This window comes from Emydura macquarii, unplaced genomic scaffold (genome assembly GCF_026122565.2).
Source record: "Emydura macquarii macquarii isolate MOO-44397 ecotype Brisbane River unplaced genomic scaffold, CSIRO-AGI_Emac_v2 contig_450, whole genome shotgun sequence".
Classification (NCBI taxonomy): Eukaryota; Metazoa; Chordata; order Testudines; family Chelidae; genus Emydura; species Emydura macquarii.
The window spans coordinates 5,393,570-5,415,026 of record NW_027130587.1 but is presented as its reverse complement, the minus strand read 5'-3'; the positions used below and the strand labels follow the sequence as shown (position 1 = coordinate 5,415,026).

General features: G+C 43.8%; 1 protein-coding gene across 2 annotated transcripts in view; it reads left to right on the top strand.

Moving 5' to 3' along the window:
- The window catches only part of COL26A1 (collagen type XXVI alpha 1 chain), a 223,974-nt gene that overhangs the window by 184,098 nt on the left and 18,419 nt on the right, over window positions 1–21,457 (top strand). For both annotated transcript variants that reach the window (XM_067537838.1, XM_067537837.1), the window contains exons 6-9: window positions 5,025–5,132; window positions 6,823–6,975; window positions 14,796–14,888; window positions 16,065–16,126. In XM_067537838.1, coding sequence (XP_067393939.1) covers window positions 5,025–5,132; window positions 6,823–6,975; window positions 14,796–14,888; window positions 16,065–16,126 — 416 coding nt within the window. The remainder of the gene's footprint in view (window positions 1–5,024; window positions 5,133–6,822; window positions 6,976–14,795; window positions 14,889–16,064; window positions 16,127–21,457) is intronic.

The window sequence follows — 21,457 nt, the reverse complement described above, 5'->3', positions numbered from 1 at the left end:
GCAGCCAACCTCAGCCAAAAACATTCCAGCCTCATTTTGCCAACCTTAATGGTCTGTTCTTAAGTTCTCTGTTTGTGTTGGCCCAAGACGTCACTAAGGGCTGATTCCTGGTTCACTGAAGCTAAACTCCCGTTAGGATCAGTAGGCAGTCCTGTGTTTTGTAATGAAAATGTTTACATCCAATGGATGTGGATTTTCACCGTCAAGAATTCTAGAAAAATCTAGAGATCCTGCTGGTACCATAGAACGGACATTTAATGCTCATCTATTGTATTCAGGATGTAGCACTTCTTTGGCAGTGAGCCCTGGAGTGGGGGGTATTGATTGTATTAACAGGAAAGATTTTCTGTTCATGACAAATCAGTGGCAGTATGCATTGTGTTTTTTAAATTGGCCATAAACAGATTTGGGCTGTTTTATGATCTCTCCTGTAGTGTGCAAAAAAATTAAAAAGTTACAACAAATCTCCAGCTCAGTCATCTTGGCTAGACAGATCACCTAGTGTTGTATTTCTTTGACCTTGGCACGCTTACTTCAAGATCCTCACTTTCTGCTTCCAAGGCCCTGTCTGACAGTTGCTTTCCCAGCTCCCAACATTCTTCTTTATCTTCCACGGGGCCTAGTGTTGGTTTTTGTTTTGCTTTTTAGTCAGAACAGTTTATTATGGCAGCCCTTCACAAATGCAGCAGACTCGGAGCATGGATGCAGCCAATGCAGACCAGATGTAATCCTCATTTGTAATTTGACAGGATGCCACAACATGGAGGGAGACTTTCTAATGATATGTTCTGCGAAGTATTTTCAGCACGACGACTACGGTTGCCAATAACTGAATTAAAGCAGTGTTTCCCCAAGCGTCCATTATATGCTCATTCCTTCTTCCCCATGTAATTTATTTTTGCTGTTGGGGTCTTTCTGCACCTGCACTTCATCTCACCACTGTCGGTCTAGGAACAAGATTCAAGACTCCGCCTATCTCATTTAAATTCCTTTACTCCTCTTCAGGGGTCCATGAGCATAATATTTGTCCTTGTACTCACAGCGTTGGGAAGCTACCTTCCACGTAGGCCATTCCCATTGTTCCAAGGATGGTTCCCATTAGAAGTGGGTTGTGTGAGATGCGTTGAACAGTGGGAATGGTTCAGAATGACTTTGTAGCTTTGATTGGCCGAGGCCTTTCCAGGCAAGATCCAGAAAAACTTGCTACTGTTTACTAGGGTTGATATTGCTTCCCTGACTGACAGGAGTTAGAATAGACAATCATTTAAAAGCAATTAGAACTGTTGAGACAGCTGCATCACTGGCCTTTCTGATCAGCTCATTAATCAACAGGCATGTATTTTACTCAGAATTTTAAAAAAATGCTCAGATTTGAGCCTGTGGGTAATGGGAGATGTATTTTTCATGTGCATTTCCTCGCCACTCTCCTGCTCTTTTAATGAGAGCCTGAAGGAGACTGAGCAATTAGTGCCACAGAGAAAGTGATTGTTATATCTATTTTTTCTCTTTCAAATCACAAAGTGTTCATTTCTGTATATATGGTGCTTCCAAGAATGCAGTACAGCCCAGATCCTGAGCCTCAGATGAAAGAGTCATCCTATAATTGGGGGGAGGGGGGAGAGTGTGAAGAGGATGGACCAGAGAGGGATGCATGGTGATGTGGTACCCAATAGATGCAGAGAAGTTGGATTTCTTTGGATTTTATCTCTCTCGTGCCAGCATGACATTAACTCCCCAGGGCAGACATTCATCTGTCCTTAGAGCGAGATGTTTGGGGGAATTTAGAATACCAGCTGCACAAGAAGGGATAAAATTGCTGCTCCAGATGGATAGTGGGAAGCAAAAGGTTGCTGCGTACAGGGCAGGGGCTAGCGGATGTATTACTGAGTGAAAAAATAAATTCATCATCTTCTGCTTCTTCTTCTTCTTAATTTTATTTATCTGTATTACAAATATCTAGAAACCACACCAGAGATCAGAGCACTGTTGTGCTAGGCACTGTACAAACAAACACCTAGTGAGAGACAGCCTCTACCCCAAAGTGTTTCCAATCTAAATAGAAAAGTCAGATAAGGGATGGGAAAGAAAAGAGGCACAGAGCTGGCCAAGGTCACATGGCAGAACCATGAGTAAAACACAGGTCTTCTGAGTCTTAGTCTAGTGCCCTAGCCATTACGCTTCCACGTTCCTCTCCCTCTCCTTTCCTTTCTTTTCTCTGGCTCTCATCATTTGCAAAGGTGTATACATTGAGCCAGATCCTCAGCTGGTGTAAATCAGCATCGCTCCTTTGGCTTCAGCACCAAAAGCTTTCAGTGGAGCGATGCTGACTTACTCTAGCTAAGGACCTGACACACCAGTTTTGTTTTTGCTTTTCCTGTATCCTTTTGCATTTGTCTCTTCTGAGCTAGTAACACCATTTGTCACCAGTGTGAGCATTTGTCTGACACATTACTCAGGGTTCAGCTCTTGGTCCTTCCGTTAGCACTTTCTACCTGCAGGGAAATAAGTGCCATCTCCTTTAAATCTCTTCTGTAACAGCACGATTGAGGATGTCAGCAGCAAACGATTGCTCTTGATCTGCAGAAGTTAACAGGATTGAATTATAATGGTTGCACTTGAAGTTTGAGGCCATTTTATATGACGAAAGGGCTATTTTGACCCAAGCTCCGCAGCTCATTTTTTATTCCTCCCTCTTCATGGGAAGGAATTCTCAGTGACGACCATTCAAAATTTTGTGTTGTGTGCACACGTTCGCGTTCGCTTCGGTTAATGGTCTAGTGGCTGCTTATAGTGTCCTGTGTAGATGGCCTTGATTTCGTAAAGGGGCAATTGCCCACCAGCCTGCGCTTGTCAAATGCATCCTCTTCTCATGTTAGATGACTCCCATACCAGAGCCATGGTGCTGGCCCTGTTAGACACTATTTATCCATAGAACAAAGGCTTTTCAAACTTGTCTGGGAAAAATGAAAAACCTTCCGTGAATCTTTGCTCTCCGCTCAGATCACAACAGAATCTGGTTTGATTGTATAAAATTGTCTGACTAATATTTAGAAACTCTTTAAAATCCTATCCTGCCATTTAATTCCTGGATCGAGCTGGGATAAGAAGTGGAAGTGTCAAAATACTGTGAGGAAGAATACTTCTGTCAATATTTACAAACCAGATGAAAGGAAGGAGGGACTGGGGATCTTTATGAAAGCCTGATCTCTTGAGGTTAACAGCTCCAAGAGATGCAGATGGTTTGGATGAGCATTTGGGCACCAGCTCCATACCCCAGGCTGGCTCTGAATACTCAGAACGGGAATCAGATCCACACCTGCCAGAAAGGTAATTCAGGCATAGTCTGCACTTAAACGTCAGCTTAGTGTAGTTATGTCGGTCAGGGGTGTGGAAAAACCCACATCCTGAACCAACATAGTTATGTTGACCCAACCATCAAAGTAGACGCAACTGTGTCAACCAAAGAATGTTTCCCTTGACATAGCTGCAGGGAGGTGATGTTTCTTCACCTTTTGTCAGCATAGGCTGTGTCTACATGAGGGGGTTATGGCAATTTAGCTATGCTGGTATAGTCTCCACAGTGTAAACATACCCTCAGGATTTGGTTTCAGGTGCTTATCTGAACCTCTTGGAGCTGCAGATCTCAAGAGTTCAGGATTTATCACAAGATCCTCATTCCCTCGCGCATGGGCTATGAAGCTGCTACATGTCCAGCGAAAGTCGCCCACCCCCCAGAGACAGCAGGGTCAGCTGGGAGTGCTGTCAGACGGGCTGGTGCCTCTCCTGATATTCAGTTGTGGTGGAAGGGAGAGAAAGGAAGGAATTTCACTAACTGATGGTTGAAAAGTATATGAAAATGAAACCTGCCCTCTATTGTATTTATGAGCATTGTTTTCCATTCACTACATTTGCAAGTAAAGTTGGGCCAGACCCAGGCCTCCAAATCTGAACATTCAGAACTGGATTCAGAACTAAACTTCTCCCAAATTTTATAGCTTGGATCTATCTCTCTATCAGAGTATTCTAAAGCCCCTGGTAGCATGGATCTAGAAGCCGGGAATTCCTGGTTCTTCTAACGCTCTCTGACACTGATTTGCTCAGTGCCCTTAGGCAACTCATTTAACTTCACTGGGGCCAAAACCACTTACCTACCTCTCAGGGATGTTGCAAGGATTAAACAGTGTTTGGTCAGTGCTTTTAATATATATAGAGCCAAGGCACCTATTACCTTGATGTGCAAGAGTAGACGTAATGTTTAATATAAAATACTAGGCTGTATAAGTGATAAACATTATTATTATTTTGTTAGCCCAAAGGATACAGCAGAGGTGTTTAAACCATTAAACCTTTCCTCAACTGAGAGCCCACAGGAAGAGCTGCCTTCCTGCTTGCATACAATGGACACCCTGCTACTGTAGTTGCACCTTCAGGCTGCTTACCCAGGGTTTTGGAAAAGTTGCTATGTGACTTCCTTAACTGGAGTCACTGTGTTACAGGCATTCCCATGTATTTTTGTTCAGCACACTCCTCAGTGATACAAATGGGTAACATCTAGCTGCCATGCTGGGTCTGGTTCAATCATGCATGTTTCTTGACATGGGCAAAATGTCTGTGTTAAGTGGGGGACGCAGATGTAATAAAACACTAAGTGAATGGAGGAGGCATGCCACTGCTTTGTTCTAGAATAGACAATCTCCTGCTGGAACATATACCCCGTATTAAGTGGAAGTCAGTGTGTAGTACCTGCTGCCGGTGCATCACCACTCCAATGGGCATGATCTGCTGAGTAGCCCAGCTGCTACTGTCTGCAGCATGTGATCTATGACAGGAGCTATCCTGCCAGTTTGCTGGGAGGCTGGCACTCTTGGGGTCAACACCACTCTCACCCGCTCCAACCAAACAGGGCAGGATTTCCTCGAGTCAGTTGCACCTTTCAAAACCTCTTTGAGTGGCTTTCTGTTGTGTAAGTGCTTATAATGACTGTGCTCTAAGCTCCACCTGGTTTCCTATTGGAATGTTTGCAGGGCTCCCAGGGCAGATTGGGCCCCCAGGCCCAATTGGACCAGTTGGACTTCCCGGACCACCAGGACCAAAAGGAGAGAGGGGACAAACTGGCGAGAGAGGGCCACCAGGTGAGTCTCAGAGCAGAACCCATGCTCGGCGCTCCTCTTACTCTAGGTAAACTCATCTACACATAAAGGGCCTGATAGCATGAGGTGCTGAGCATCTTTAGCTCCCACTGAATCAGCTCCCATTGGTCAATGGGTGCTGGGGGCACTCAGCCCCTCTCAGCACGGGCCCAAAGTTTTAAATTAACGCTGACCCTCTCTTAGCCTATCCACGTGGCTAAAGAGGGATTATTCTGGGATGCCAGCAGCACCCAATAGAAGATGTAAAACAAGTCTCTGTCCAGCTAGCAAGCAGAGAAGAGCTTTTTCCTGTTTAACCCTTTCACTGCTGCATCCCACTAAAGGGGAGCATGCCTTGCTCAGGGGGAAGAATTTTGCTTTTCACATCCAGTACATCAAGCAATCAGATGGTTAATATTGAAACAACAATGCTGTCTACATTAAAAGGAAAGGTTTATAGATAGGAGCCCTCCCTTCTGAATACAACCTATTCCTGAGCTGGGAGATGTAACTCATCCCCAGAATGTTACTCATCCCCTAAATCTTGTGATGGAGACAACGCTACACAAAAGCTGCCAGACAAGTGGCCTTTGTGCTTCAGACATGCTGACTAGCAGTGCTTCATAAATCTTCATGCCAGGGAAATATTTGAAACCTAGAGTGTGCCTTAAACGTGAGAGTGGCCCCAGAGATGTCTTGGCATTTGCTGTGATCCTGAAAATGGCTACAGTCTGATCAGGGATGTCTGACTTTGGTTTCTCAAAAGCTGAAACAAGAGCCCTCCAGCCCCAGAAAGCAGCGTTAACCTGCCCATTGCATGACTGGGCTCCCAACCTGTTGGAGGGGGTTGCTCAGAATAACACTTGGCATTTCTTCACTGCTTTCCAGCCGAGGAATTCAAAGGCCTTCATGAACATTAGGGTTGCAACCCCCCTGTATAGCGGTGCAGCAGAAGACCTATGCCGAACCCCAGCCTTGTGCGGACCCTTTGCACAGGGATGAATTTCATCCTTAGGTTGTTAAACCGCACAGCACCCTTGAGCCAGCCAGTCTTTCTGATCTCTGCTTTGCAGATGGGGAAACAGAAGCAAAGGAGGCTCAGCCCCAGATTTTCCATATTTAGGACACCTAAAGAAGAGTGAGCTGAATTACAGAGGTGACGAATGCCCATGCCTCCAAGAGAAGTTAAAAATCACATGCATTTTGCTAATAGAGACAGGGCAGGACTGTACTTGCGGTCATTGTCAGGGTCCCTGGTGAGATGCCATGTCATGTGAAAAGGCTTTTATTTCACTTTACAGGTGTGGTTCTGAGACAAAACTACTGCTTTTTATTCTCTCTCACTCACTCCATTTTCCACCGTTTCTGGTCAATAGTGGATATTTTTTCATGCAAAAATTCTATCTTCAAACTCTTTGCCAGAGAAACTGTTCTGTCCTGCACTGCCCCCACCGTCTCCTGTGCAGTTTAATTTAAATAATCAGTCATTTAAACTAATAACTAAGGCTGGTGGAAAATTTTCCACCAAAACTGATTTTCAGCGGAAAATGTTTTTTTTTGGTCCAGACAATTTTTTTTTACCAAAAGTGTCTGCTTTCTGAAGAAAATGTTGATTTTTCATTGAGCAACCAAACTGTGCATCTGCTAGTGCATCCCTGACTTCACAGAAATCCCCTCTTCTATTCCTTTGAAGGGCTTATGGGACCTCAAGGACCAAGAGGACTTCCAGGAGAAACTGGGATTCCAGGACCTCCAGGACCCCCGGGGCCACCTGCCAGCCCAGGCCTTCCTCTCACTGTACAACAGGGGGTTCTCTATTCCCTGCAGCCCACAGCTGAAAAAGAAAGTAAGTTTCCTTCAGTGTCCACATCTTTCTGGTGCATCTGTAGAGTGACTGGCTGGTAGCCTGTGTAGAGGAAATTGGGCATGTTTCTCCACCTTCATGCCCAGTGCTACCATGTCCTGGCTTTCACTGGAAGAGACCATATGACCTGTCTCTCTTATGGTTCCTTCTGGGTATTTAAGCAAAGAAACAAGTTTTGGGGGAGGAAAGAAGTCAAATTGTCCCATCTATCCCTATTGATGAACCTGAACTCTTCGTTACTTCAGTCTTGATTAAGAAGTATAGCTGGGTAGTGTATGGGACTGGGCTTAAGGGGAAGGTTTATAGTTGCCACCTGTCCTAGTTTTTCTGGGACCATCTTCATGCAAGGCTAGTTTGCTGGATGTTAATAGGATCCCAAATCAAACTGAGGCTTATGAAACATCATCAGATTTAAATGCTGCATCCTGATGCTACAACCAGTGTGACGTTAGGTTGTAACATGATGGCAGGGCGCCACAACGTGCCAAGAGCGTGACATCACAGCGCAGCTGTCACAGTGTCAGGACACTCGTGTTTGACCTTTCAAACTACCTCTTCAAAGTGGTAGCCCTAGAATGGCCTATTTGGAAGGGGGGGAAGAGTTGCAATAAGAACCTCAGCAGGGTAGTGCAAGTTGGAATAATAACCGAGCGTGCTTCTTGAGTGGCTTCCTTGTACCTTGCAAAACCTGACAGTATCACCTACTTGTTTCTTTCATTGTCGCACCTGCCGTTTTTGGAGACTTTGTCTTGCAGATGGCTCCCTCTGCTGATTCTGCTTTGCCACTCTTGCATTGGTATTGCCTTCTACATCAGATCTGGGAACTGGGGCAAGTCTATGCTAGGGGAGGCTGTGTAGAATAATGGATGGAGCACTGGACTGGGACTCAGGAGACCTGGGTTCTGTTCCCAGCTCAGTCAGTGGCCTACTGGTGACCTTATGCAAGTCACTTCACTTCTCAGATGAGCCCATTTTATGGGTGGGGAAAGAGTCATATACTGATGAAAAGCATTAGATAAGAACTAGGTGGTGGTGGTGTCAGAACTGACCCTCCTTTTCTCCCTTCCTCCAATTTTCTCAGGCAGGGAAAGGGAAAATCTTCCAGTTTGAACCATAATCCTTTGAGCCAAATTCTACTTTAAAATATGCTTTGGGATTTCAATGGGGTACCTGGGATAACTGAAAGCAGGAATCAGGCAACTGGTTTACAAATCAGAACTAATGTAATTAGGCTTAAAACAAAGGCACACAATAAATACAGATCCAGTTTACCACCTCCTACTCCTACACACCTGCCTGTCTGTCTGTCTACCAGTTACTTTCATAGAGCATGTATTATTTTAAATGCTTTTCTAAAAGATATATTCTAGTTCAAACAGGAATTAATTCAGGGAAGTTTTATGGCCTATGTTATACAGGTCAGAATAGATGATCCCAATGGTCTCTTCTGGCTTTATAATGTGAATCTATAAACCTTGGCATCTATGTACTGCACAGAATTAAAAAGCCCCTCAGCCCAGAATAAGAAAGCGTTTTGGTCCTTCCCTTCCTCTAGGCAAAGGGGCATGGGTTTTTGTGCATTGGGTGGCCTTTTAAAAATGATGTTTTACTTGTGTTGTTAAGGGCATGGAAAGGCATTCTAGAAAAGGTGCATTTTACACACCAGTCTGCATGCTGTCAGGTTTGGGCTTTGTCTGGTCACTTCTGGTGGGGAGTTGTACTGCTAGGATCCACTAGTGATACTGAAACTCAGCAATATCTTCCCCTTGGCTAGTAAAGAGCTGGAGAACTCAAATGCATTAGCCACCTTAGCCCTAAACTGTGCCAGCTGCTCTACTCACCTCTGGCTTCAGAGTCAAATTATTGTAATTACAACCATGGGATTAGTAAGTGTCTTTGTGTCTGATAATGAGCTATGGATTTCCTTCCCCTCCATTTACCTCCCACTTCACACTCCTTTTCCTGAAAGAGAGTGGATATATTTTTAATTTGTTAAAGATTTTAGCAGTATTGCTATGTATTAAATTATTTAGAGTTATGGGCAGGATTAAATTAATTGTGGTTCAATACCCAAGCTCTTAGCAAAACGCAGACTGTACTATTGTATTCACTATCTCAAGGAGATTTTCTATTAAATTCCCGCTGACTTCTTAGATGATCATACCAATGATAGTAATTGATGTAATAGTAACTTTGTGCATTTCCAGAGAGACTTTCATCCCAATGGATCCCAAAGCACTTTGAAAGTGACACTGATACAGAACCACTAAAACACAGCCTGTTATTGGAGGGCAGCAATCAGCCAGTGTGAAAGAGTGGTAGGGAGAAAAAATAAATTGACAAACCGATATACTTGTGAAAAGTGCCACGTTCTCCTTAATATCCTTGAAAAGCAATCAGGACCTTAGTCTCATGAAAGAGACAGACTGCATGGGACCCAATTTCTCTGCCTTTGAAGAATGATTTCACCCAATCACTCCTGCAAGGCTAGAGCTGCAAGGCTCAAAGCTGACGCTCCACCCTGTGTTTAATGAGACCAACGGGACTATTGTCATTTACTTCAAATTAGCACAGGATGCTTAGCCCACTGAGCAATTTCCTCCTGAATTAGAGACCAGGCCACTTTATTTTAAAACAGTTACAAAATCCTGGGCATTTCTTACTAATAGGAGTGTTTTGATCAGACAGAACAATGGCAATTTTAAAATTGAGATTGGGTGCTTTCCTAAAAGATCTGCTCTAGCTAGTTCAACCAGGAATTTTCTCTGGCTTCTGTTATACAGGAGGTCAGACTAGAAGATCACAGTGGTCCCTTCTGGCTTTGCAACTATGAAAGAGTTACTTAAGATTGATTCATGATGATAGTCTGTAGGCCTAACCTAAATTCTTGGGGAACTGAGTGGAAAAGGTCTTTGGGGATCCCCAACATAGTCAGGGTATGAAAACTTGAACAGAATAGATAGCATAGCATGTTTCAACTAGTAGAGACACAGTACGTTTTGAAGACCATTTAGTGCTTTATATTGACTTCTTGTCTTGGTCTTCCAATATCAAAACTCCCCCTCTCGATCCCCCAGAATCTTTAAAAGAAAAATTGTTATTCACTGTCCCTTTATGTAGGTTTTTGGTGGGTGTGGTGATTATGTTTTTATGTGAAATTGTGCATCCTCTCAGCCAGATGAAATGTTTGAGACGGGAACTTTGATGAAATTCGCAAGCATTGTGGCACTTTGCTGATTCTTGTTAGATTCACGTTTAGGATACACATTGGTCTAGTTTCCACACGTGTTCAGTAGCAGTGAAATTCAATCCCAGTGTATGGCCTTGCAAGATTTCTACCCAGCGGTGAAATCCTGGCTCTACTGATGTTAATAGGGATAGAATCTCACCTAGGTCTGTAGGTGCAGAGACTGATGCTAAGCATTTTGGAGTTAGGATCCGATATAAACCAAATCTATCTAGGCTAGATTTTTATAGAGTTCCATCATTGTAGTAAGTGCTAAACCCTAAAGCATCCCTACTTATTTCTTCTTCTGGTGATTAATACAAGACTCACTAATAGGATAGGTCACTAATATGGGCATGCTATATTAAGATCATCATCCTATATGATTTGCCCTTTCACTCTTGTTGGCTGATTTGTGCTGCCATGGGTTGGTGGAAAGCTAATTCTCAACAGCCAGTAAAAACTGACTCTGTAAATCCCAGATAGGATTTGATTTTTTTTTTTTTTTTTACGGAACACATCTGAAAACTATAACCATAAGATCCCCGCTGCTGACAGCAGAGGGAAGCATAACCCAGCTAATGAGCCTATGCATCCAACATTATGTGAGAAAGCTGCACCCGATTATTATTCACCAGTGTTTGGTGCTGCCCGACGGTGGTTAATGTCAGCATTTTATTAATCACAACAAGTTCCTGTTGGCAGCATTTATCAGCAGGCAGAAGCCAAAAAGGGGGGAGACAAACGTTTTCTCACAGTTTCACTGTGGTAGAGAAATTGGTCCCAGTTGTGTGTCTCCAGCTAAGGTAGCAGACAGAAATTAAGACAGGATTACCTCATTTCCGTCCTGTCTCAACAAATCAAGCCTTTAATTGAGAGAAGTTATCCTTAACATACTCATTTAGGGATAGGCCAGATTCTGAACAATATCTGGTATTGCCACTGTGCCTGTAGGTACATGGGCAACTTGCGCTCTCTGGCACTTAAAGATGAGAGGGACAGGCTTTGGGAACATTATCCTAGAGCCCATCAAAAGGGCTATGAAATGAAAGGAGTCTTTTTAAGGGAAAAGGGAGGAGGAAATAATACCTGGCTCTTATTGCAGGGTGTTACACTCTCTTATATCCCTTGTGACTTGCTTTCAGATATAAGCCTCATCAGTGCTATTTTACAGATGGGGAAACTGAGGTACAGAGCAAGCAAGGGACTTGCCAAAGGTCAACCAGCAGGTCAGGGGGCAGGGTAGGTAACAGAACCCAGATCTCCTGGGTCCCTATCTGGTGCTTGACCCACTGGCCTTTCTGAAAAGAGTGAAGAGGGGGAGAGCATGGAGCAGACAGAATAAGAGAAAACTGTAGGACAGGGAGGGAAAAGGGAGGAGAGAGAAATGCTTAGCATTTAGAAAACTGTTACAGTGGCTGTGGAAGTTGTACCCATCCATGTACCAGGGATGCCCACGGCTACTACACAGGAGGATAAGCTTCATTGCCTCTCAGGATAGATTTCAGCTTGTTTTAAGTTGCCCGCTTTCTACCTGCTTAAATTCTTAGTCCTGTCCATATCGAAAGGTTGCCTTGTTAGAGCACTTCTGGGCGAGCTGGGAGTTTGGAAACCCTTCTACACTAGGGTTTTTTAAATGGGAAAGATGCTCACCTGTGTCCAAAGGCAGAATTTGACCTGTTATGTTGACAAACCAGGGTAGCTGGAATTGTTGTAGGCAGTTCAGTAAGAGCCATGTGGGAGGGACAGGATCCTCCGTCTCTTTGCTAATGAATGACACTGCAGCTACTCTCTGGCTGCTACTGTAGCCCTGAGCTGCAATAAGCCCCATGGTCTCCTTTGACTCTGATGTGTAGGGAGAGGGAAAGACCAGAGGATCCAGGCAGCTGTTGGACCTCCCAGCTTGACCTGCTGCTTTGTGGGGATACAGAGGGACTACAGGGGGTGGAGCGTGGACTCCCCAAATCCCACCCCCCCGTATGGTGGACGTGCACTAGGTGTGTTTGTAATTGGAGCCCTCCGTGACGATGGAGGAGAGAGGTCGGATATTCCCCCTAGAAGGAATATAGGGAACATTGTGCTGGTCCTCTTAAGCCAGCTGGTACTTTGGTGAGTTTTCCATGGCTGTGCTCCTGCAGAAGGAGCAACAATAGTCTTCCCCTCCCCACACCGCACTGCCCAAAGGCTGAGCTCCGGGGCTCCTGAGCAGAGTCCCCCCCAACCCCACTCCAGCGTGTCACAATGACAGAAGCACCTTTGGTAAATAACTTTGATTCCCATTGATCTAATGTTAGGATGGGTGGATTTGTGAAGAGTAACTCTGTTTGTCATGATGATGATATTCTCTTTGGCTGGAATTTTCTGCAACACAAGTGCACTCCCCTCAGCAATAATTAAATCCCATTAGTTTGCAACCCCACTACCCCCTCCAATCCCCTAAGGACTGCTGCTGCTTTAAAAAAAAAATCCGCTGAAATTGTTAATGCCTTCTCTGCTTTTTGATGCTCATTTTCCGATTCCATCTCACTCAACAGCCCTGATGGATTTTGACATGGTCAAATAAAACTCAGATTAATTGGATTACACACTTCACTTGGGTACCTTTCCCTCTGAACACGAACGCATTCTCAGACGTTTTGTTTCAGGGCCACAAAGAAGGAAAGATGTCTGCGGTCAGAAACGACGGTCAAGGAAATACCTGTTTGAGTTCAGCCCTTATGTGATTGGCTCTGCCCCAGGAGAGACCTGGGTTCAGTTTTCAAGGCATGCAGGTTTACTCCCTGGACTCCATTGCAGAGATGCACTGTACCTGAGGACATATGGAGTTATGGCTATTTCCTAGCATTCCATAGCATGTGCCATGTTGGATCAAATCACTGATCTATCACCACTATTGCTATTCTACCTCTATCAGTGGCCAGCATCCATTGCTTTAGCCAAAGGTGAAAATCCTCCATGTCTATACAGGGGTAGCCTCCTTTTTTTTCTGGTATTCTTTGGGATGAATTCTGCTCTTATTTATGCCAGTGCAGAATATGCAACACCATCACTAATCTTTAAAGGGTTGCTACATGTTTACATAAGTGTAACACAATAGAATTTGCCCTTTTATACCTAGAAAGAATCCCATCTAATGAGATGAATTGATCTAATGTCAAGATGGGTGGCTTCCACTCTTGGGTGTAGTCCAGTGAGCTAAAAAGCTGGGGGGAAATGAACCAGTGGAGGTTTGAGATCACGGGCATGAGGAGAGGGGGAGTTTCTAACTCTTGAGGGCAGCAGCTGGGGAAAATCTGGCTTTGCAGAAGGCTTTCTATCAGTACCACATAGTATCCATTGACCAGACTCTGGCAGAGCCCCATGGCCGTGGAGCCTGCAGAAAAGACTCAGTTATTTTTAAGTGACAGATTATACTTTAAAATATGGGGAAAAGAGAAATGTAATTTTCTTTTAGCAACGGTTAGCACCTCCATCCCCTTCCCCCCCAAAGGAAGTGCTGAAGTAGCCTCACTTGTATTATTGTAGCGTTTAATTGTATGGTTTTGTTATATTTTTCTTTTCAAGTTTTAAAGCTGCCTGTGTCTGTCTTCTCACATGGTCATTACTACCCCTGCTTATGAATCCAAGGGAAGGTCATGAAAACAGAGAACTGTTCATTACACTTAAGGCCAACAACAAAGCCAGCAGAGGAATAAACTCCTGTTGCTATGGAATTGGTTAGGATCAAGTAGTTATATCCATAGACTGTGAATCCTGACTTAAATCAGGTTACGTGGGTTCTATTCTTTGCTATGTGACATTGGGCAAGTCACTTAACCTCCGTACCTTTGTTTCCTCATCTGTAGAATTACATATGGTCTATAGCACTTTTGTATCTTCTTCAAATGAAAAGTGCTACCATAGTGAACTGCAGCATAGTTGCAGGTAGGTAGTGTGTTGGGCTGATGTGCTGGGCACAGAGACTTGATGATCTGGTGGTCGCATATTGGGCTACCACACTGGTTTGGTGGCAGTGCTTTGGGTTGCCATAATGGTGCAGTAGCTCAGCACCACTGGCCGCTGTGCATTGGGCAGCCACAGGGGGACTCAGAGTTCATAGGTGACTTATGGATCACTGAAAACCAGGTGACTGGAAGCAGGAATCAGTAATTGAGCAAGAACAGTGATTTGGTCAGAGGGGAAAATTCTCGGGGGCAATTGAAGGAAACAGGGTGGAGGGAAGAAGAAGAGGCGTGTGTGTCAGTGAAAGAGATTAAATTTAAAGGCACTTGATCTGGAGCCAGGCTGTGCACATGATGGCCTAATGCATAGAGCCTCAGGTACCCAGAAGAATGAGATCACTGCTTTGGCACCTCTGGTAGAAAATCACAGTTTTTTATTTTGCAATGAGCTTATGGCTGAGTTCCCCTCAGAACAGTCAGGGAAATTGTTCTAATGGTCAGAATTCCACGTAATTAAACACTCCTTGGCCAACAGCTAGCTCAAGCTTTCAAACAGCCCAGTGTGAAATCCTGACTGACTGGACAATTCAGCTGATAATTTTTTGAATCATTAATTCCTCTGCTCTTTAACACAGATGGAGAACCCCAGCTGGCTTCCACCATCATAGACACAATCCTGGCTGGCTTGCCAGGGCCACGTGGTGCACCAGGGCCCATTGGGCCACCAGGTAACAGACTCAGTCAAACTGGACAGCTTTAATGAGGGGAAATCAAACCAAAGAGTCTTCTCAGGTTGTGAGTGTGAGTGAGTGAAAGACCTAGTGGCATAGTTTATCTGATGGCATGCCTGCCAGGAAAAGTAAGTGAGCCTGGCTGGAAAAGTTTAAACTCCCAGGCCTTGGACTAGTAGAGGCAAAGCTTTGCTAAAGGGATATGCATGGCTTCAAGGCAGGGGAGGCAGGAAGAAGGCAATTTTTATGTTTGCCTCATTAGAAGCAGAGTTGACACCAGCTGTGAAGAGGTATTTTATGTCAACCCCTCCATTCTAGCTGTGGCCATAGACGTGCGTATGGGGTGTGCCGGGTGTGCCCAGGCTCACCCTAATGTAGGGGTGTCAAACATCCGACTCACGAACCTTTTTGATGTGGCCCGCAGCGCCATCTCGCTGGAAGGTAGAGCTGCCACCAAAAGAGAGGAGGGTGCGTGATTTTTCGGCGGACGGCAAGACAGAGCGAGCCGGGAACACACCGCGATCTGCCGCCGAAATACCGTTGCTTACGATATTTCTCAGCGGAGACTAGGACGTGGCGAGAATTCCATCGGCGGGTAGTTCAATTGTGGCCCGCTGGTGGAATTGAGTTTGACACCCGATAGAGAACATGAAAATTCCCTGGGTGCACTCCCTAATGAAATGTGCTGCGCACGCCTATGGCTGTGACTAAATACAAACCCCTTTCTCCATTCATGTGTACTGAGAATACTGTAGGGCCGATGCCATGTCAGGCCCGGCTATCTCTTCACTCAGCACTGAACTCATTCTCTTTCAGAAATCCTGGGTGCAGTATCCCACTTGGGTACAGTTGCTTTGTGGATCTTAGTCTAGGATTTCTCTAAGGACCGAGGAAGAATAGTCATTCTTCCTTACTTGTTATGTTGTTTCAATTTTGTATATCACTCTAAAATAATGCCAGTACATAGGGACCTTTTACTTTAAAATGTGCATCTGACTATCTCTTTGTTTGATGTCAGTGCTTAAGCCACGTCCTAATGATCAAGCGAGATTTGTGCAGAGAAAGTGAGAGACGCTAATCAGGAATAATGAAAGGAAATGTGCATGATTTAAATTGAGGTTCCTTCTTTCTAAATGTCTCTAAAACTGTCTTAGATTATGATTTTATCACCAGGACCCCCAGGCACTTCAGGACCCAAAGGGCCACCAGGACCTATTGGAGTTCCTGGATCACAAGTAAGCAATTTTATCCCATGCACTGGCAGGGGTGGGGCTGGAGGGAGTGGGAGGGGAAGGGAGATAGGAAGAGGAGCATGAAATTACATGCAAAGTAACTGATCTCTGTAGAAAGGAGAGGAAATGTTTAATTATTAGAGCTGAATGGAAATCAGAATTTGTGTCCAACAAGTAATTTCAGTATTTCAATACTTTGTTTTTATCTCAAGTCAGTCACTGAAATAGTGAAATTTTTCTCAGAACAAAATGTTCTGAAAAAATTTGATTTTTAAATGGCAAAATGCTTCATTTTGGTGTTCTTAATCTAAACAAAACATTTTGATAGCCCCCCTTCAATAAACCACAACTAAACATTTTGTTTTGAGTCAGTTCAATACTAAACTGTATCTCCCTATGAGGCTTCACTGGCGCAGGGGAGTTTTAGTTTGGGTGCCTGATGCCCCCATTCTCACTAGGCGGGGCTGGCAGACTGGACTAAATCTCCCATGATGCACCATGCAGCTCAATCAGAGGGGAGATGGTATTGTATCATGGGATATGTAGTCTGGCTAGGGATACTGGCTCATATGGGACAATGGGGCAATCAGATATCTGAACTATTGCTCCCATAAGGCAGTGCAGTACCATAGGGAAAAGCAGTTCAAGAAACCAAAGTATTTTGATTTTGGTTGATCCTAGCTGAAACAAAATATTTCATTTTGTTTTTTTCAGAATGGAAAATCAAAAAGCTTTGGGGAAAAAACATCCAAATTTCCCCCAAACTGTATTTTCAGTCAAAAACCATTTGGATGGAAAAATTCCTTACTAGCTCTATTAATTCAATGGGGATAAGAAAAGATTCTTATAATGGGGTAGATCATACATTTTGACAAGGTCCCTCCTAAGAGGTTATTATTGAAAACTATAGAAAGAGGGGCTAAATCTGTTCATAGCTTGAAAATTAGCTAAAGAAAAAGAAATTAAGTGACGATGAATTGTGACTAGTCAAAGTGGTAATTAGTTAATAGTGGGGAACCCCAGGATACCTATATTTGGCACAAAGTTATACAATGTGTTGTCCAGCTGCCAATCCAAACTGTTTCAAGTACATAAAACATGGATAAAATGATGAAAGGGAATTAGCTTATATTTCCCCCCAATTTTCCTAAGCGATTTATGTTGAGGGACATTAACCTTGATTCTGATAAAGAGGAATTTGGGATTGCAGGGAATTGGAGAAATGGGATTTGACAGTTTATTTATTAATTACTTGGAAGAAGAAATGGACAGCAAGTTGATGAACTTTGCCAATGATGCAGAATTGTTTCAATTATCAAATGCTATGGAGAACTGTGGGAAATTGCAGATGGATATAAACACACTGGGAGATTTGGCTGCAAAATGACAGATGCAATTTAACATGATTAAATTTAAAGTAACGCACAAGGGCAAAACAAACAGAAGCTTGTCTTAAACTCTGGCCTCTGAACTTGCAGGATGTACACATGGGGAAAAAAAAGCCTTCGTCATGGTGGGTAGCTTGTGAAGATGAACCAAAACCTCAGCTGACTACCTGAAAGGGGGTTCCAGGGAGGATGGGGCTAGGCTGTTCTCAGTGGTGGCAGATGACAGAACAAGGAGCAATGGTCTCAAGTTGCAGGGCGGGAGGTCTAGGTTATTAGACTTCCAACTCTAATATTCTATGATGGAAACATGTCTAATTCTATTGTCTTTGGTGAGACTATGCTGATTTCTCTCAGCTGAAGATCTGCCCCATTTTTACTAACTTCAGAAGTGCAGCCTGAACTTCTTAAAGAAGTGCTAATGTAATGTTAAGATTGCAAATTTAAATGCTCAACAGTCAAACATGCAAAAGTTAAGGTTGCCCATCCGTCCTTATGAATTAGGATAGTCTTTAATTACATGATCTCATTATTCCTTGCTTCCCCTCTCCTCATGGGGAGCTTCTGAACTGTACACAAAAGAGTCTCCCAAGTCCTATGGAGCAATTTAGCTGCACATGTGTGAGACTCCTCCCTACAGCAGAGCTTAGATCCACAGAGCATAAAGGTTTCAATGCAGAGTCCCAGCAACGGAGAAGGAACAGTCCAGTCTACCCTGAGAAGTTAGAGTGTACTGCCAGCTTGGCTACATGAAAAAAATAATACATGAGCAAAAACTTTAACGAACATTGTGCAAAGAACCCTGTCCCTTGCTAATCTTTCTATATGCCTCAGAAGCTGCACCCAGTTTTTTTTTTTTTTATTTTTATTTTTTTTTTATTAAGAGACTTGGGAGAAGAGGTAGCATTTCTCCTACAAGGTCTCCAAATGGAAATAGGAGAACTGGCATCATAGGCACGATAGGCATCATAGACTTGTGTTTTGTGTTTCATACATATCAAAAGACTAGACTATTTAGTTTCCTGTTAAGTACTAAATGAGCATTTCACCCTGTTTAATTATGTACTTCCTTAGCCAGATGACTAATGAAGGCCCAGTCGTGCACTCAGGCTAAGATTTTCATAAGTGATGGGAGTATGCCTCACTTTTTGTGTGCAATTTGAGACTCCCTAAGGTGGCTTGATTTTCAGAAAGTGCTGAACACTTCTAACCTCTGATAACTGGGTCCGTCTGAGGCCTTTCAATTTATGCATCCAAAATCAATCATCACTTTTGACAGTCTTGGGGTATTTCTTTTAATGGGATAGCTTCAAATTACCATCTTCCTTTAGATTCTGGAGGATACTTTAAAAATGTTTAAGCTTTGCACCATTCCATAAACGTTTCTGGCAAAGGCCATCCCTAAGGTATGAAAGCATCCCAGCAGGATGACCATACCTAAGATTTAATTGGATTGTGCATTTGAAACCATTTTGATGAGATTCACTCACCCCAATAAACAATTTTCAAATTAAGCCCAATGTGTGCTAATAATTTTGCTCCCTGGGTTGAATAAATCTATAAAACAGTCACCAGTGGAGGAGAAGGGCATTGTCTCAAGTCTTCTGGTAATTAAACTCCTTTGTAGATATTGATCTTCACTGTTATATTAACCACCGAACAAAGTCATAGAATCATAGAGTGGGAAGGGACCTCAGGAGGTCATCTGGTCCAACCCCCTGCTCAAAGCAGGACTAACCTCAGCTAAATAATCCCAGCGAGGGTTTTGTCAAACCACAGCTTAAAAACCTCTAAAGACGGAGATTTCACCACAACCTCCCTAGGTAACCCATTCCAGTGCTTCCCCACCCTCCTAGTGAAAAACTTTTACTAATGTCCAAGCTAGATCTCCCGCCCTGCAACTTGAGACCGTTGCTCCTAGTTCTGTCATCCGCCACCACTGAGAACAGCCTAGCTCCATCCTCCCTGGAACCCCCTTTCAGGTAGTTAAAGGCTGCTATCAAATCTCCCCTCATTCTTCTCTTCTGCAGATTAAACAAGCCTAGTTCCCTCAGCCTCTCCTCATAAGTCTTGTGCTCCAGCCCCCTAATCATTTTTGTTGCCCTCCGCTGGACTCTCTCCAACTTGTCCACATCCTTTTCGTAGTGAGGGGGCCCAAAACTGGACACAATACTCCAAATGCGGCCTCACAGATGCCGAATAGAGGGGAATAATCACTTCCCGCGATCTACTGGCAATGCTCCTACTAATGCAGCCCAATATGCTATTAGCCTTCTTGGCAACCAGGGCACATTGCTGACTCATATCCAGCTTCTTATCTCCACTGTAACCCCCAGGTCCTTTTCTGCAGAACTGCTGCCTAGCTCATCGGTCCCCAGTCTGTAGCTGTGTATGGGACAGCTGGTGACGGGAAGGACTCTGAGTTACTACAGAGAATTCTTTCCCAAGTGTCTGGCTGGTGGTTCTTGCCAAAATGCTCAGGGTCCAACTTACCACCATATCTGGAGTCAGGAAGGAATTTTCCTCTGGGTCATGTTGTCAGAGACGCTGGGGATTTTTTGCCTTCCTCTGCAGCCTGGGGCATGGGTCAGTTGCAGGTAGATGGTGGATTCTCTGTACCTTGAAGTCTTTAAGTCATGATTTGAGGATTTCAATTACAGGAGTGGGTGGATGAGGTTCTGTAGCCTGCAACATGCAGGAGGTCAGACTAGACGATCATGATGATCCCTTCTGGCCTTAACGTCTGAGACACTATCTTTTTGTCCTTTATCATCATGCGCTATTTTGTGTGTGTTTGGTTCTTCTGTTTAGCATCTTCAGAATGAAAATCTAGCAAGCACATGTTCTCCAATTATTTTAAAATATGTTTGTTCTATAATAACCCAGCAGGTGCTGAAGTTCCTGGCAGACTGCTGTATGCTAACACTTTACCTTGCACCCAGACTGGTCTCCATCAGTTACATTCAGCTGCTTTGGAATGAAAACACAACATTAAAAAAAAACACAAAAAAAACCCTTTTCCAGTTAACCCTTTGATTGGTGGATGCTACTGCAGCTTCTATGCTGTAGCTGGACTGAGTGACATTCCTTCAAATTAGTGAGGTTCTGTTATAATAATGTCTTTGCAAAGGCAAATTCCCTGGCACACTGGATAGCACTGACAATGTGCTTCGTTGAATGTAGCAGGTGGAAGAAGCCGCAATTAAGCTGTTAACCTCAATACTCTAGAGGTCTGAAAGTAAAGACCATTGAAATCAGTAAGGGAGTCTGTCCTCTAGACTCACCAGCTTTGGATCAGGCCCTAACTCGGGACTGCTGGAAGAGTTTTTATCACATTGTCTGTTTTTCAGTCAAGCACGTCTAAAGAACGAGGCCAGCATAATTTTGAAGACAATAAGAGTTCTGGCACTTTCAGCAGGAGTGAGAGCTCTAGTATCCAGCTAGACAGCTCCTACAAGGCTTTAGGTCCAGTGGTCTTCAGACGATCTCCAGTATGTTTATAATGACTTTTCAAAGAGAGTTTTAAAAAACAACTCAGAATGCAAATATTCTCACTCCCCCTCCCCCTCCGACTCTTTATTATGAGCATACTGGTGGGAACATGAGTGTTGTGGAAAACTGGGACTAAATTCTCCATTTGCAAGTTTCAGCAGGATAGTTGACAATGAGGCCCTTATAGGGAAATTGTGTATCTGTGTAACAAGACCTGCAGAGGATGATTTTTGAAGTCCATGCAATCTTAGAGGGATTTGAGAAAAAAATGCATTGTAAAGAGTCTTCAGCAGCTTTGTGCACTTGCAGTGGGATCCAGCTGAGAGGTCTCTATGTGCACACATCATTCTTGATTATTGTATTACAGTAGGTGCTCGTTAGTAGCAACATATCTTTTGCTATGTTGTTCCTAAGTGGCTGTTGCTGTTATGGGAGTGTTGACAATTCACAGTAAGGA